Genomic DNA, 14,987 nt, shown 5'->3' with positions numbered 1-14,987 from the left:
TGGGGACAGGCTGCTCTTGAAGCTCCTCTTGGGTGGAAGGGGTCATTACTTTCTTGCTTGTCACCAAACCGCCCTCTAACCTGCTCCTCCTCTCCACTCTCCCCTCTCCCACCACTTTTTGCAGAGCTGTTCAGACAGGACTGAACGGACAGGCCACCTTGCGCTGCCTCTGCTGTGTCTCCAGCAGCCGTCGAATCCTGAGTGTCGCAGTGAGCGCTCACTCACTGAGCGCCACCCCCTCCTCCATTCCCACGGCCAGCACTCAGCCCCCACCTAAAGCGGGGCCCATCAGAGCAGCTTCCCAGCAGGCCCTCCGCCTCCTGTCACTCTCCTGACCGCAACCCATGCTGTCCAGCCCCCGCTGACTCACTGGCCTGAGTTCCCAGTCGGGTCATCCCACAGTTCTGTGGGATGGTGCCCCTCTACAAAATGACCCTGGTGCCCCTCTACAAAAACCAGCCCTTAGATCTATGTCAAACTTAGTGATCACTCCCACGTCCCATGCCCCAAATCACACAGCCCAGCTGACTTCCCCTCACCCTAACTACTTTCCTTACAGCTTCCAGAACACATCAAGTCCCTTCCTACTTCTGTACTGTCACACACATCTTTTTTCCCTGACTCAAGCTGTCAGCCCGTTTCAAGCCCCACCAAGGACGCCTCTCCCGACCACACCTCCCCTGACTCGCCCCCTCCTTCCCTGAATGTCTCCAGCCCAGATGTTCTGCACCACATCATCACATGCACACCAACGGTGGACACTTAGTGTGTGCCAGGCACCCTTCCAAACGTTCTACGTTCACTTCATCTTCACAACTCCTCGATGGAGTCAATCTCATTTTACAAATGGACAAACTGAGGCACATAATGTGGGCCCAGGGCCGACAGCACAAGTCCTACAGTGAGGATTCAACCTGGAGCTAAATCCCGACCCCCTCACCACATATAATCATCAGAGAGTGCCTCGCAGAGCGCCGTGGCGATGGTCACTCAGCAGCGCGGAGCCACACCTCTGCCCCCAGTGCGCCCTCAGAGCTGCACTTGAGCTCACGCCACGTGACTGAGGACAGGCAACAAGGCTGAGCCCTGAGCAGGGACCAGTTCTGGTGCCTCGCAGGACCTTAAGAGGGACGTATTGTCCTGCGAGGCTGGGGGCACCTGGGTAAAGAGGTGGCGAGGGAGCCTGAGTGTCTTTAAACCACCACCCGATATTCACCAGAGCAGCGCTTCAGCACAGAGTTCACCCTGAGTGCCGAGATGGGACGCGCTCTGCCTGCCTCTGCACACTGCACCTCAACGTCTCCATCTCTGGGGTCCAGGACTCCACAGTGAGCAACATCTACTTTAAGGAATTCAAGTTAAGTGACATGACGCAAATTAGAAGGGGTCACAGAACAATTCAGAAGGTTCCATTTTGGAAACTATGAACAAAATGATGATGTTTCCTTAGCGAAAGGGTCTTCGAATTCATCAACACCCCTCCATCCCCCTACTCAGCACATCCAGAGACAGAGATCATTTCTCTCAAGTATTATTGGCTCCCAGAGAAATGACTCCAAGAGGCTGGGAATATCATGTTTTCAGAGGGCTCTAGAAGGTTCTCATTGTCTTTCTCCCAGATTGTTAGTTGCTCAGTTGTGTCCAATTCTTTGCGACCCCATGCACTGCAGCCCACCAAGCTCATCTGTCTGTGGAACTCTCCAAGCAAGAATACTGGAGTGGGTAGCCATTCCCTTCTCCAGGGGATCTTCCCAATCCAGGCATCGAACCTAGGTCTCTTGCATTGTAGGCAGATTCTTTTTACTGAAAGGCATGGCTGGTCAAGGGAGGCCATGGGTAGTGCTCAAAGAAATTTCCCAAGTACCACAGGTAAGTTTCCGATGCTGCCAGCACCTAAGGAAGAAGGATTTGCCCCAGAAAGCCAGAGACTCCCTCACCTGTGTCCCCTGCAGGGTAGCACACCAGTGACTGGGAATGTCAAAGCTTCTTTACTGACGTGCGTGATCATCAGTATATATACACACACACACACATATACACTATATAAACTACATAAACACAACCTTAGCTTACTTCTTCACGTTAGTCTAGGGCTGCTGCTGCTACTAAGTCACTTCAGTCGTGTCCGACTCTGAGCGACCCCATAGACGGCAGCCCACCAGGCTCCCCCGTCCCTGGGATTCTCCAGGCAAGAACACTGGAGTGGGTTGCCATTTCTTTCTCCAATGCATGAAAGTGAAAAGTGAAAGTGAAGTCGCTCAGTCATGTCCAACTTTTCGCGACCCCATGGACCGCAGCCTACCAGGCTCCTCCGTCCATGGGATTTTCCAGGCAAGAGTACTGGAGTGGGAGGGCATGTTAATAAAATTATCTGCCAGTATCCACAAGGGACTGGTTCCAGGACCCCTGGATAGCAAAATCCATGGATGCTCAAGTCCTTTATAAAATGGTGATGTGCTTACACAGCCTAAGGAAATCCTCCTATAGACTTAAATCATCTCTAGATTACTTATAATACCTGCTGCTGCTGCTGCTACTGCTAAGTCACTTCAGTCGTGTCCGACTCTGTGCGACCCCACAGACGGCAGCCCACCAGGCTTCTCCATCCCTGGTATTCTCCAGGCAAGAACACTGGAGTGGGTTGCCATTTTCTTCTCCAACGCATGAAAGTGAAAAGTGAAAGTGAGTGACCCCATGGACTGCAGCCTACCAGGCTCCTCTGTCCATGGAATTTTCCAGGCAAAAGTACTGGAGTGGGGTGTCATTGCCTTCTCCACTTATAATACCTAATACAATGTAAATGCTATGAAAATAATTGTAAATACAATGTAAATACTATGTGAATAGTTGCTGGAGTGCAGCAAATTCCTGTTTTGCTTTTTAAGACCATTCTGGAATTTCTTCTCCCAAATATTTCCAGTTCAAATATTTCAATATTGTGGTTGGTTGAATCAACAGATGCAGAACCTGCAGATCTGTACCTTCTCACAGCCTCCTCTAGTTTCACTTTCTAATTCTAATCCACTTCTGGTGAAAATCCCACAAGGTTCTCCCTAAAGCAGGGCCTCTCACAGCACTACTGACATCTGGGGCCAGACGATCCCAGGCTTGGGGTGGCCGTCTCATGCCCTGGATGAGGTTTACAGCCTCTCTGGGCTGAGGCTGGCAGCACGACCCCCGTCAGGCTGTGACAAGACTTGCCGACACGAGGGAGCCAGGAGGATGGCCCGTGGCTGGTAATCACTGCTCTAAAGAAACCCAATTTGGTCTGAATCTCAGACAGCACTCCTACCCACCCAGTTTCAAGTTGAAATTACTTTTCCCTCAGTTGCCCAAACCCCAGATACTGCTCCCCAGAATTCTACTGATGAAAGTAACCCTGAATAAGATTCTTCAACTCTTTGCAAGAAGGATCTTTCTCCCTGTCTGTCACTTAAGCCTCCTTCCTGGTTTCTCAGCTATTAGTGTTTCTCTTGAAAGGCTGTAAGGTTCCTACTCAGTCACCCGTGGGCCCACCAGCTTACCCTTCTGTCACGGAGCGTGTGAAGGCTTTTGCCCCAAGGCCCAATTACACGCTCATTATCCGGTCGCAGCCAGAGGCAAACAAGCCTCTTTCTTGGCACCCTCAAAGTCATTTGTCATACAGGACTTCAGGGAAGCCATTCTGTGAGCAGAAACTAGACGGAGAAAAATGTACTAAAAGAGGGTTTGTGAAAGGCCTCAAACAAATGGGTTCTATTAAAAAATAATCATTTACAGAAGACAGGAAAGAAATCAAGAGTCTGCTAAGATAGTCAAGGCTTCTGAGAAAAAGAAAAGGATAAGGTGAAACTATTGCTAATACAGACTCCACCTTCCCAAAAAAAAAGAGAGAGACAAATATATACACCAGAAAGAGCCAAAGAGTTAAGTTTCCTTGCAAATACATCTAAGAGAAAAACATGAGGACACCTGAAAGTCCAAAAGAAATAAACGTAATATAGGAACTACTGAGTTGCCAATTTAAAAAATGTCTTCAGCAACAAAAAGGCAAAATATATAATTGGGTAGAAAAAATAAAAATGATAGTAGAGGCAATTAAGACTTCTAAGATCAAATAATATTAATAAATGTACTAACAGATTCATATGCTTTTGTCTCTCTAAACATTTTGCCTCCTCACCTCCTTCATCATTTTAGACAGATTTTCTTGAAATGGCAGGAACCACCCATTTGGAAATTCAAAAGTCACAGACAGTGCCAATGGCTGCCAAACCACATACAGAAACAGCAGTGCTGCAGAGAAACACGAAACTTAACAAATTATCCCCAAAGGTTATCTCCTTTTAGAAAGGGTTAAAGGCTGAGAAAAATAGGAAACTGCACTTGAAGTTTTTTTGGAAGGTAACTCTGCTCACCACTGTAGAAGCTTTTTGGAGTACAAAATGTGTACAAACCTTAAAACGCTTCTTTGAGGACTGCAGAGAGGACTGGGAGCACAGGTCTCCGGGACCATAAACAAGAACAGGAACCTGAAGCTTGAGGAAAGGAAAGTGGGAGAAAAGCGTATCTAAAAACTAAACCCGACCAGCTTCTATCAGACTTTATAGACCTGGCTGAATGGTTCATATTAACAACCATAAATATAGGAGAAAAGAAAAATATACACACCAAAACCCCCTCCGTTCAATGCCAAGTACAAACAGATCCTTGGAGGCTGTGGGGCTGGGCCAACATTCCCAGTGCATTCACTGTCCACTGAGTTGCCTTTTTAAAACATTTCCTCCAGAAGAAGCCCCTGCCTCTGCAAAGGAACTTAGGAGTTAAAAAAAAAAAAAAAAGTTTAAACACACACAAATTCAAAGACAAACAAACAGCATCCTTCAAAGAGCCTGACGGAGTTGTAAGGAGCGGTATGGAGTCCGACACTGGGCACAACACAGGCACTTAAATAGGGTCAAAGAGCTGATCCATCTTCCTCCCCATGTGAATTCAAGAATCCTTTCCTAAGGTCTCAGAGGAAGAAAGGCACCTCTCCTCAGACTTTGTCTCCCCTATAATCTGTTCACTCCATTGTACCCACGATGTAGCTTGACAGTTTAAAAGTATGTAGCTTAGCAGCTGTCTGAGCTTGGCCAAGTGGCTTAAACTCTTATTTCCTCATCTACAGAAGAGGAACTGACTCTATCTGTCAGGGTTGCTGTGTGAATAAGACGTAACAAGAACTGTGCTTCCCCCAGTACCTGGACACAGGCAGCATTCAACCTGTGCTGTTAACATCACGCCAGTATCTTTGGTTGCTTCCTTTCTATCAGGTTCTTCCACGGCCTTCAGATACAGTCAGAACACAAGAAAAAGGCTTCAGTGGGTCCCATTTCTCCCAAAGCCATCCGATTTCAGCTCTTCCTGGCCTTGCCAAACTCTGAAAAGTCAGTGATCTACACCCACCTGCCTCACTACAGATTCCCGACTCATTCACTGCACAGCTGCTCAAGGCAGCCATCAGCTTTTCACCTCCTTAATGGAGCAGCAACGCCCACAGTCCCCAAATCCAATTTCTGTTTTCATTTTCTGTGATCTCTGAAACACTCGACAGTTGATCAAACTCTCCCTTACATTTTCTGTTCCCTTGATCATCATATCAGGCTTTCCAAACTTTCCTTCAGCTCTTGCTGGCTTCTCTGGCTCCTCCCCTTGGTCCTGGGTGTGGAAACCCTGGAGGCTCAGGGCTCTGTGCTCCCCATCTCTGCACGTGCTTGGCCTCATCACCTTCTATCAGGAAGAAGCCCAGGGTTCCCAGGGAGCCTAGGCAGAGTCTTGCAAGGATGTGAAGGAAATCTTGCCAGGACAGATTTGATCCACGCGATACGCTGAAACACAAAGCTAGGAGTGCTGATCAAGGTGGGAAGGCAATGTTTGTGGCCAAAATAATGTGTGAAAAAAACAGCTTGAATTCACAGGCTGACCAAATGTCTACATGTCTCATGACACCGTCAGCCCTGACAGGTATAGTGCGGTGGTTAGGAATGCGGGCTCTGGAAGCACACCAAATCCTGACTCGTCCACCAACCAGCTCTCTAACCTTGGTCATGTTATAGTCTCTCTGTATGTCAGTTTTTTCATCTGTAAAATGGGGATAACAATATCTGTTCACATGGCTTTGTGAGGATTCAATGTAAAGCATTAGCACAGCATTTAGAATATAGTAAGTTCATGCGAAATTTTAGCTGATATTGCCCTCTACTTTCTCTGTTCCATCTCAGTCTAAAAAAATGTCAGTCAGGATGTCCTGGGACTTTCCTGGCAGCCCAGCGGTTAGGAATCCACACTTTCAGTGCAGGGGGGCACAAGTTCAATCCAAGGACAGGGAACAACGTTCCCACTTGCCAAAAAAAGATGGCTGTTCCATCACTGACAAGGGGGAACAATCCACACAGGAAACAGAGTGCGGAACATGCTCTGGATTATCTGCATATAATAACCCAAGGGGGTATCAATTTATTTAGAGTCTCCCCCAAAAGCTCTAATGTTCTTAACATTTGTTTAACAAAATAAAGTCTCCGCTAGCCACCAGCTGTTAACAACACTGAGTCCGCAAGTTTGACCGGACAGACCCACTGCCAAAAAGAACTTCAGTTCTTTGTGGCTCAGGTTACTGTGAACTCCAAACATCTGCTGTTTCAATAAAGAAGTCATTACCTACACCATCTTCTGATCAGAAAGCTTCAAGTTATACTTTCTTTGAATATAAGTCATCAAACTGGTGCCTACATTAGAAAAAAATTTTTAGTAACATTTTTTTTTTAATGTTAGCATTTCTGAAAGAGTCTCTCTCCCTTCTTCTGTTTCTTCACAGTTTTTATAGAATTTCAGAGCTGGAAGGAGCCTGTGATATTTTTGAAGCCAAGGCTTTCATCGGCAGCTAGGTTTGGAAACTCCTCTGAATCCTCAGCTTGGGTGAGGTGCTGATGACAAACCAGAAGAGGAGGCTCCTGTGGGGCCACGCAAGTGCGCCAGGCCAGTTGCACTGGAAGCAGCTCAGCGGGTGGGTGATAATTAATCATATGAGAACATGCCAATCCTTGGCTGGCTGTTTTTTTAAAATACACAAAAAGAACAGTTAAATGTGATGACGTTACAAAAGGTTGTACACTCTAATGATTCTCAGAGTGAAAAGCAGATGTTTTATTATTTTGATTCACTAGCTTTTCTTACTACAAGGCTAGTTCTAGTCCCAATAAAACTTAGTTTCCAAGCCCACCTGTGTCTTATTGTTTAAAAAGCCATATTTATAAGAGAGGTGGAACCTATTCTTTGACAAACAGTTTTGATAGTCTCTACATAGAGTATCCTTTAGATATGCTGTGTTAAGTTTTTTGTATCAATCACAGATCCAGGTGGCCTAGAGGTCATGACTAGTTCTATTTTTAACTTTAGGACAAACTCAGAAATAAAACTATAAAAACAGATGTTTCCCTGCTCTCTCCTCCCCAGTGTTTCCAAGCTTGTTTTTGTCCCTAATCCTTATCTGCCTGCATGACAGTCTTATTGTTTTGTGCCATTAAAATATTACATATAGTTGCACAATATGAGATCACATCCAATGCAGCATCTTCCCAACAGAAAGAATCAACCCCTTTAATGACCACTTTTGAGGCCTAATTGTACTACTCCCCAGAAAACAATGCAGTATGGCCCTGGGACGGTAGACGTGGGCAGGAAACCAGCCAACAAGTCCCCAGCAAGGCCGTGAACACAGGACAAAAACAGTAGGTGCCACGAAGCCAGGCAGGCCAGGCTTAGAGCCCCGCGCTGACATCTACTGCGCTGAATGACTCTGAACACCTTACACAATTCTTAAATGGGTCTGTTTGCCACCCAACTCGGAGCTGAGGGTGAATTCAGCCAGAACATATCTAAAGAGCCAACTGCAGTGCCTGGCACAAGGAGACTTAAAGAATGTCTTTTTTCATCTCTAAATGATAGTGCATTTATAAAAACTGTCCTAGTCAGGGGAAAGGGAAACATTTGAAACTCTCGGCTCATGACAAAACAGGCAAGTAGACCCATTTATCAAAAAAATCAACAGCAGGGACTTTGCTCGTGGTCCAGTGGTTAAGAATTCACCTGCCAATGCAGGGGGCATGGGTTTGATTGCCTGGTCCAGGAACTAAGAGCCCGCATGTCTCAGGCCAGTTAAGCCATGCGCCACAACTACTGAAGCCCGTGCGCCCTGGAGCCCCCGAGCACCAACGAGAAGCCTACGAGAACATGCTAAGTGCACTAGGGGATTATCTCCCATAATTCTCAGAACAAAACTGCAAGACAGCTACTATTGTCATTTTAAAGGTGAAACAGAGAGGCTGAGAAACTTCCCCAAAGACATACCACTGGCACGTGGAAGAGCTGGGATCTGAACCCCCTGCGCCTGCACCCAGAGCCCAGGCGCTTTCCCACCACAGCCTGCCTCTTCTAAGATGAGGCCAGGGGCTGTCCAATGTCAGAGCCTGGCAAGTTCTGTAGGTGCGGAGGTGTGTGGTGTAGCTCCAGATGCAAGTTAGAGCAGGGCCCAGGCTCCAGGGAGTTGCGAATGGGCACTTCATACTTGTTAAATTAAGTACTTCTGAAGCTTCCCGTGCAAAGCGAACAGTGGTGAGCAATGAGGAAAGAGGAATAAGCCGGCCTGCAAAGCTTCAAACACACATCAGTGAGTCTGGGCCCAAGGACAAACCATGATCCTACCAAGGTGCTCCAAGCCATATTGAGTTTTCTCTTAGAAAGAGCAGTTTCCTGGGGGAACCCTCCCAAGAGGGTTCCAACTTTCCCCATAAAGAACCGGGAACATTTTAGTTCACTAATCATAACTGATACTCATTCATGATTAAGGTTTTTAAGGAGCATATAAAGTTCAAAATGTAACAGTAACTTGTCCAGTTCACATTCAATGTTATACTCTGTTCTATTAAAAAAAAAAAAAAAAGGTGCTTTTTCATGCTTGCAGTCAACTTTTTCCTTCAACAGATTCGAAGGCAACAGAATACTTTTAATGACACTATAAAATTCAGTCAACAGATTTAGTGGCCCACTTTAAGGAGACCTTGAGACGATGAGCTAATAATGTGACAGCTTTTTGTAAAACTTACCCAGAGCTACCTTTGTCGCTCTTCTCCTCACTGTGGTTCCCACACAGAAGCACAGAGGTGCACTAAGGAGGAACTTGTTATCAGCCCCGCAGCTCCGTCTGGTACGACAGACACAAAGCTCTTGTTTCATAAGCAGTACCATGTGCCGGGTGCTGTGTGAAACAAGTTATCCTCACAAAGGTCCCTGAGCTATGAGGTACTATTGTTATTATTCCCATTTTGGAATTAAGAACATGGAGGCACAGAGAGTTTAAATAAATTATGGCCCAGCAAGTAAAGAATCCGCCCGCAGTGCAGTAGACACAGGAGATGTGAGTTCAATCCCTGGGTCGGGAAGGTCCCCTGGAGGAGGGCATGGCAACCCACTCCAGTATTCTGCCTGGAGAATCCCATGGACAGAGGAGCCTGGTAGGCTAGAGTCCAAAGAGTCGCAAAGAGTCAGACATGATTGAGCGACTAAGCACACACTGCTAAGGTGAAAGCTGGCATTTGGACTTGGCCCAACTGGCTCCAAAATCTATGTTCCTAAGCACCGTGCACCCTGCTTCCCCCAAGTCCCTCCTGCCTTCAAATGGTATCACCAAACCTGGCCCACACAGGCACAGAATTCAATACCCTTTGACTCTCAACCAGAAGGTGTTCCCACACCCACAAACTCAAGGCTCTGATTTCAAGGATGGCTAAACTCAGCCTCTGGAAGGAACAAGTGGGGCAGGTTCTAGGGACAGGGCAGAGGGTGGAATGAAAAACAGGAAAAACCTTTCTGGTGTGAGCCTGAGGCAGCAAAACCAAGGCAGGTTGTGGGGCGGGGGCGGGGGGGGTGGTGGGGGGGGGGGGGGGTGGTGGGGGGGCGGGGGGGCGGGGAACTATGCTGGGGGAGGGAGTTGACAGCAAGAAGACAGCCTCTTCCTCTCCCCTGGGACTGTCCCGTCTGGGAGTTCTGGAAGCTGCTTATCAGCGCCCACCCACAGCTGCCCCCTCATGAGCTGCTGTGAGCCTGGCCAGAGCAGAAACACCTGGAATTCCCTAAGCAGGGCGGCCATGGAGTGGGGAGGTGGGGCCCATCTGGGCCTGGGGCCTCCTGAGGTGTGGAGAAGGGGGAGGATAGAGCAGTCAGCGGTGGCTTCTGCAGGGACACAAGGGCCCAGGCTCTAGCAAGCTGGGAGGAGACAGACCCTCGACTCAGAAAAAGATCTTTACCTACAAGAAGATACCATCGTATTTGGTGGTTGAAGAGATAGGAGTGAGCCAAGACAGAAGGCCACTTCATTTGCATTTCTTACAAAAACCGACTTTCTAACATCAGGCTGAAACTAGCTACACAGTGGTTACGGGATTTCTGGTAGACACTATGGAAAACGGGGGGTGCGGGGGTGGGAGGGGAAGACAGGGAGCTTGGTTGGATGTGAAGAGAAGTCACGAAACTGAAAAGGTGCAAAAAAAGACCATCACTGACATCTCAGTGTGCCTCAAAGGAAACCCTCCTCTCCACAAACCAGACAGGAAGCGCCTTTCAGCCCTGCCAGCTCCCAGTCCTCCGTCTCCAGCGGCTGTGGCCAGCAGCCGGGCAGCGGGAAGGCGGCTGGCAGGGCAGCAGGTGCCCACGGCCCCGTACGTGCCGCCCCCGCCACATCTCCCCCTGCTCCCCCTCTGCCACGGCACACAGGACCCTGGAGGGCCCGCTGGGGCCAAATAAAGGAGGGCTTTATGCTGCCCTGCCCCCACCAAAAGACACCCACGAGAGGGACCTGCGTGTCTGACTGTAATTATCAGCCATCTGACCTGTTACTGCGATGGCGAAGGAGGGCAGGGGGCACACCTCTAATGAGGGACGGGCATGCTGCAGGCACCAGGGAGGGTGCCCCTGCCTGACAGGGAGCAGTGCTTGTTTACAGCAAGTGCTTAATAAATACTGAGTCAAAGACCAAGATGGAGTATACTAGATAACTTACAAATGTTTTCCCAAAAGCTGCAGTCCAATAATATCAGGGGGTTACTGCCTTTATTTTTATGCAGTGAATTCCCAGCTGAACCATGCAGAATTACAAGCCCTACACAGAGGAAATGTGTGGAACACACTGAAACTTTTTTATTTTTAAGTTACTTGAGGGCAGACCATATTTTCAGAGTCAGAAGGGAGACTTTTACAAGAGACCAAATGAGGAAAATTTTCTTTAAAATGAGACATCTGGCAAACCTGGCAATTCAGTTTTTATTTGTTGATGAAAATTTCTTGGACCTGTGTTCCTCTCTGAATCATTCTTCTTAAAATAGAGGCTTTAATAGAGAGCATTTTGTCTGATTTTTCTTCCATAGCAGGCTCCACTGAGCACATAGAGGAAGCAGCAACCTCAATCCACAGGAACTGCATTTTCATATTAATTAACATTTTACTCCATTCGGTAATATCTGTTGAAAAGTGAACTGTGGCGGAGATGCTGGTCTCATCCTTTCGTGAAGCTCCACATGCAGATTTTCCTCAATGTGTTAACTGGTAAGAAGCAGACACGATGCTCTCAAAGGCTGTATACTGGCTGCAAGGAAAACAGCGTTGACCTGGAACCCAATACCTTCTCTGAGAAGATGGGAATAAAAAAAACTAGCTCTGCCATAAGCAAGGAGCAGACCCCAGAACAGAACAGTGGCTTGGAGCCTCAGGGCTTCAGGAACGTGTCAGCCCACCACAGAGCAAAAACCAGCCAGCCTTTCCTTTCACTTCATTATTACATTCTCATCAATCATGCTGAAATAAAAAGGAAACCCTCTGGAAGGAAATCTTGGGAATATAAAAACCCAAACTGCACTTTATTAACAACAACCAAAAAAAACATGCCCAGGCCTGAAGTTCCAAGATGCTAACCAATACCAGATCTATGCTTATAGGAAGGGTGTCTGCATTTTCCCCGCTGCCTACAGCACTAACTATGGAGACCCCGTCAGTCATCAGGTGTCTGAGTATCTAGTAAGCTTCAGCACTGCCATAAGGGCAGGGGACACATGTGAGCAGAAAGACAGACATGGCCTTGGCTTCACGGTAGGTGAGACAGACCTTGATGATCCCAGAAGTCATTTCTACACAAATGTACCTAAAGACGGCATCACCGATGCAATGGACATGAACTTGGGCAAACCTCAGGAGATGCTGAGGGACAGAGAGGCCTGGCATGCTGCAGCCCATGGGGTCGCAAAGAGTTGGACACGACTGGACGACTGAACAACCACCACCACCTAAAGAGCTCGTGAATGTCTCCCACTACACAACACGAGAGCCCCAAATTCCCTTCTAGAGTAAAACATCACTCCATTTAACAGCTGATAAAAATGAGGAAACCACGTGCCCAAGATCATACAACCTACAACCTCAGTTTGGTGAGGCCTCGGGTCCACGGCCTATCACACCAGGTCACCTCTGCCCTCTTCCTGCCGCTTCCAGAAGCCCCCAGTAAGACCCCCAGGGAGAAACAACTCTACAAGCCGTCCTGCTCCCACACTCAGAGCCCTTGGAAAGTCCTGTGTTCAACAACACTGTTTGGGGCCCGTGGTGCAGTATTTCAGTGCTCTCCTGACTTCACTCATGGGGAAATCTTCTTTCTTCAGAAATGGAAGAGTCAATAACACAGGAAGCCCAAAGGCCTTTTTCACAGAATAAACCTAAAATGACTACGGGCCCCGGAAGACTTCTGGCTGCCCAAGAAAGTGGGCCAGCACATAACCTGGACTCTGCTTCCCGTCCTGGCCAACTCAATATTTTGTCACAGAACTGTCATAACCATTTCCTCCCCAATCTTAGAAAAATCTTACTACCTCCCATACTGACTTAAATACATTTTGAACAGTGTTTTCCTGAAAACACTGTATAAATCAAATGGTGATGACTAAATCATTCTGGACCCACTACAGCGATTTACTAAGTGACAGAATACTTTTGGTGAGCAAACTATGAGTCCTTAATTAATCCTGTTTAAACTCTGATGTTTTTAATTACCAGATTTTCATAAAGTAGCACAGTCTCAGAGACAGTTGTACGAACTTTGTAAGTGTCCATTTAAATTTCTTTGAGAAGATGCCATCCTTCCTGATTGATGAGTTTTAGATTCAAAGACTATTTTATGTAGCCTTTCCTAACTAACTAGTGAATAGCTAGAGGCTCAGAGACCAAGGCTCAGTTCAGCCTCTATTTCGACAGCTCCTCTCTCTATGGCTACTTACTGTACTGTTAGTATATGAACAGTCCTTCTCATTTTACAGGGGTGTTGAGGCCAAATGAAATGAAACAGGTAAATGCAAAAGGTACTATTTAAAGTTGAGACACCTGATTGTCTTTCTGTACCTGGCTCCTAGTGCCGGGCCTACCCAGAGCAGAAACTCAGGAAATTGAGGAAAGAACAAAGTTCACTTCTGCAGAAGCTGACAGCATTCATCGAGTACAGGAAAGGAAACCTAACCTTAGGGAACAAACAGTGGGCCAGGTTAACCACAACAAAAATAGGCAATACAGTCCCAGCCAGCAGGACCACAATAAGGTTCTGCATCTCATCGTCAAAAACGGAACCAGCTACCCCTACGTGACAAAAGCAGGTCAAACAAGTTACTCAGAGCGAATCTCTTTCTCAATCCATCCAAAAATGTATTCTTTTCAATGATCCTCTAACCAAGATATCAAAGTATTCTTACTAGTATACCTCTTTCTAACCTAATCAACTTTGTAGTAGAATTAGGTATTAATTGTTCAAATGTCTATTAAATCCTTACCATGTGTCAGGTCAGAGATTCTCAGTTATTTCAATTCCTACTCTTTAATAAAATGTGTTGCCAACTTCTCTCAGAGGTGAAGGGGGCTCCCCTAGCCCTGGGCAAATACCCAGTTTCAGGGTCTGGAGCCCCACCTCCCTGAAGACCCCAGACTCCCAGAACACCTGCGATCAGGGAGAAACCACAGGAGCCGCTCTGAGGTTGAGATTGGCTGGCGAGAGAAAATAAGGCTGAGGCCCACCGTCTTCCTCCAAGGGGCTCTGTGTTTACACACAGGGAACCAGAGCACGCCAGACTACACGAGCACCACCGGAAAAAACTGACACTGATGCTGATTACAGATGCTGGGGAACCACAAATTAATAAGCAAGAAACTGAAAATCTGATTTGGCCATGTAAAAATTAATGCTAATTATAGTCACTTAACATGAATAGCTTACCTAATTACCATGCAGCACAATACTGATCACGCACATCAATAAAGGTGTCAGATTAGCCCAAATGTGTGACTTCATCAGGACACTGAAGTGAGGTCACACCTGGCTGACTTTCAGAAACTGTTCCTCAGGCGGCGTGCTTTTTTACTCACAAATCAAAGCTGAATTGAACATCCTTGGGTGAACAAGAACTTGCATTGCTATAAAAGCATTACCAGGCCCTGGGCACAACCTGGAAACTGGAAGAGCAGAGACTCTGTGGTGACTCAGAGCACTACACAAAGATTCCAGGGGCAAGAAACAGATCCTGCATTTTTTATTATATATGACTCTGCAGCCAAACTGCCACTTCTCTTCTATTCACTTGAATGAAGGTCTTCATTCCACATACCACCATCCTTCATTCCAAACTGTCAAGGGTCATTACAGCAGTAACAGGAAATGTGGAGCTGGGGCCTGACAGCTGACTGAATTTTGGCTGACTGGGGAGAAAAGCTTCCTCTGCGTGTGAAGGGTGTGGGTTTCTTAGTGACCACCCAGGGTTAGGACTCCAGACACTGCCAATCACAAAGCCCAAGGAGCGTGTTTGGCCACTTCTGGAAGTTTCCAGGTCTGTGCATAGGTCCTCGAACTTCACAAGATGCACTCTCACAGCTAAGGACCAGGACTGTGAGTG

General features: G+C 47.1%; 1 protein-coding gene across 8 annotated transcripts in view; it reads right to left on the bottom strand.

Moving 5' to 3' along the window:
* Positions 1 to 14,987, bottom strand: part of ANKS1A (ankyrin repeat and sterile alpha motif domain containing 1A) — a 170,419-nt gene that overhangs the window by 137,368 nt on the left and 18,064 nt on the right. Inside the window, exon 1 of one of the 8 annotated variants that reach the window (XM_061399032.1) lies at positions 4,437 to 9,931. The exons of the other annotated variants lie outside the window; for them this stretch is intronic. Within the exon in view, the coding sequence (XP_061255016.1) occupies positions 4,437 to 4,495 (59 nt within the window). The 5' untranslated portion in view covers positions 4,496 to 9,931. Of the gene's footprint in view, positions 1 to 4,436; positions 9,932 to 14,987 lie in introns of those variants that run through there. 8 annotated transcript variants of the gene reach the window in all.

This window comes from Bos javanicus, chromosome 23, assembly GCF_032452875.1.
Source record: "Bos javanicus breed banteng chromosome 23, ARS-OSU_banteng_1.0, whole genome shotgun sequence".
Classification (NCBI taxonomy): Eukaryota; Metazoa; Chordata; class Mammalia; order Artiodactyla; family Bovidae; genus Bos; species Bos javanicus.
Note: the sequence above shows the minus strand (reverse complement) of the source record. Positions and strands in the feature narration are given on the sequence as shown.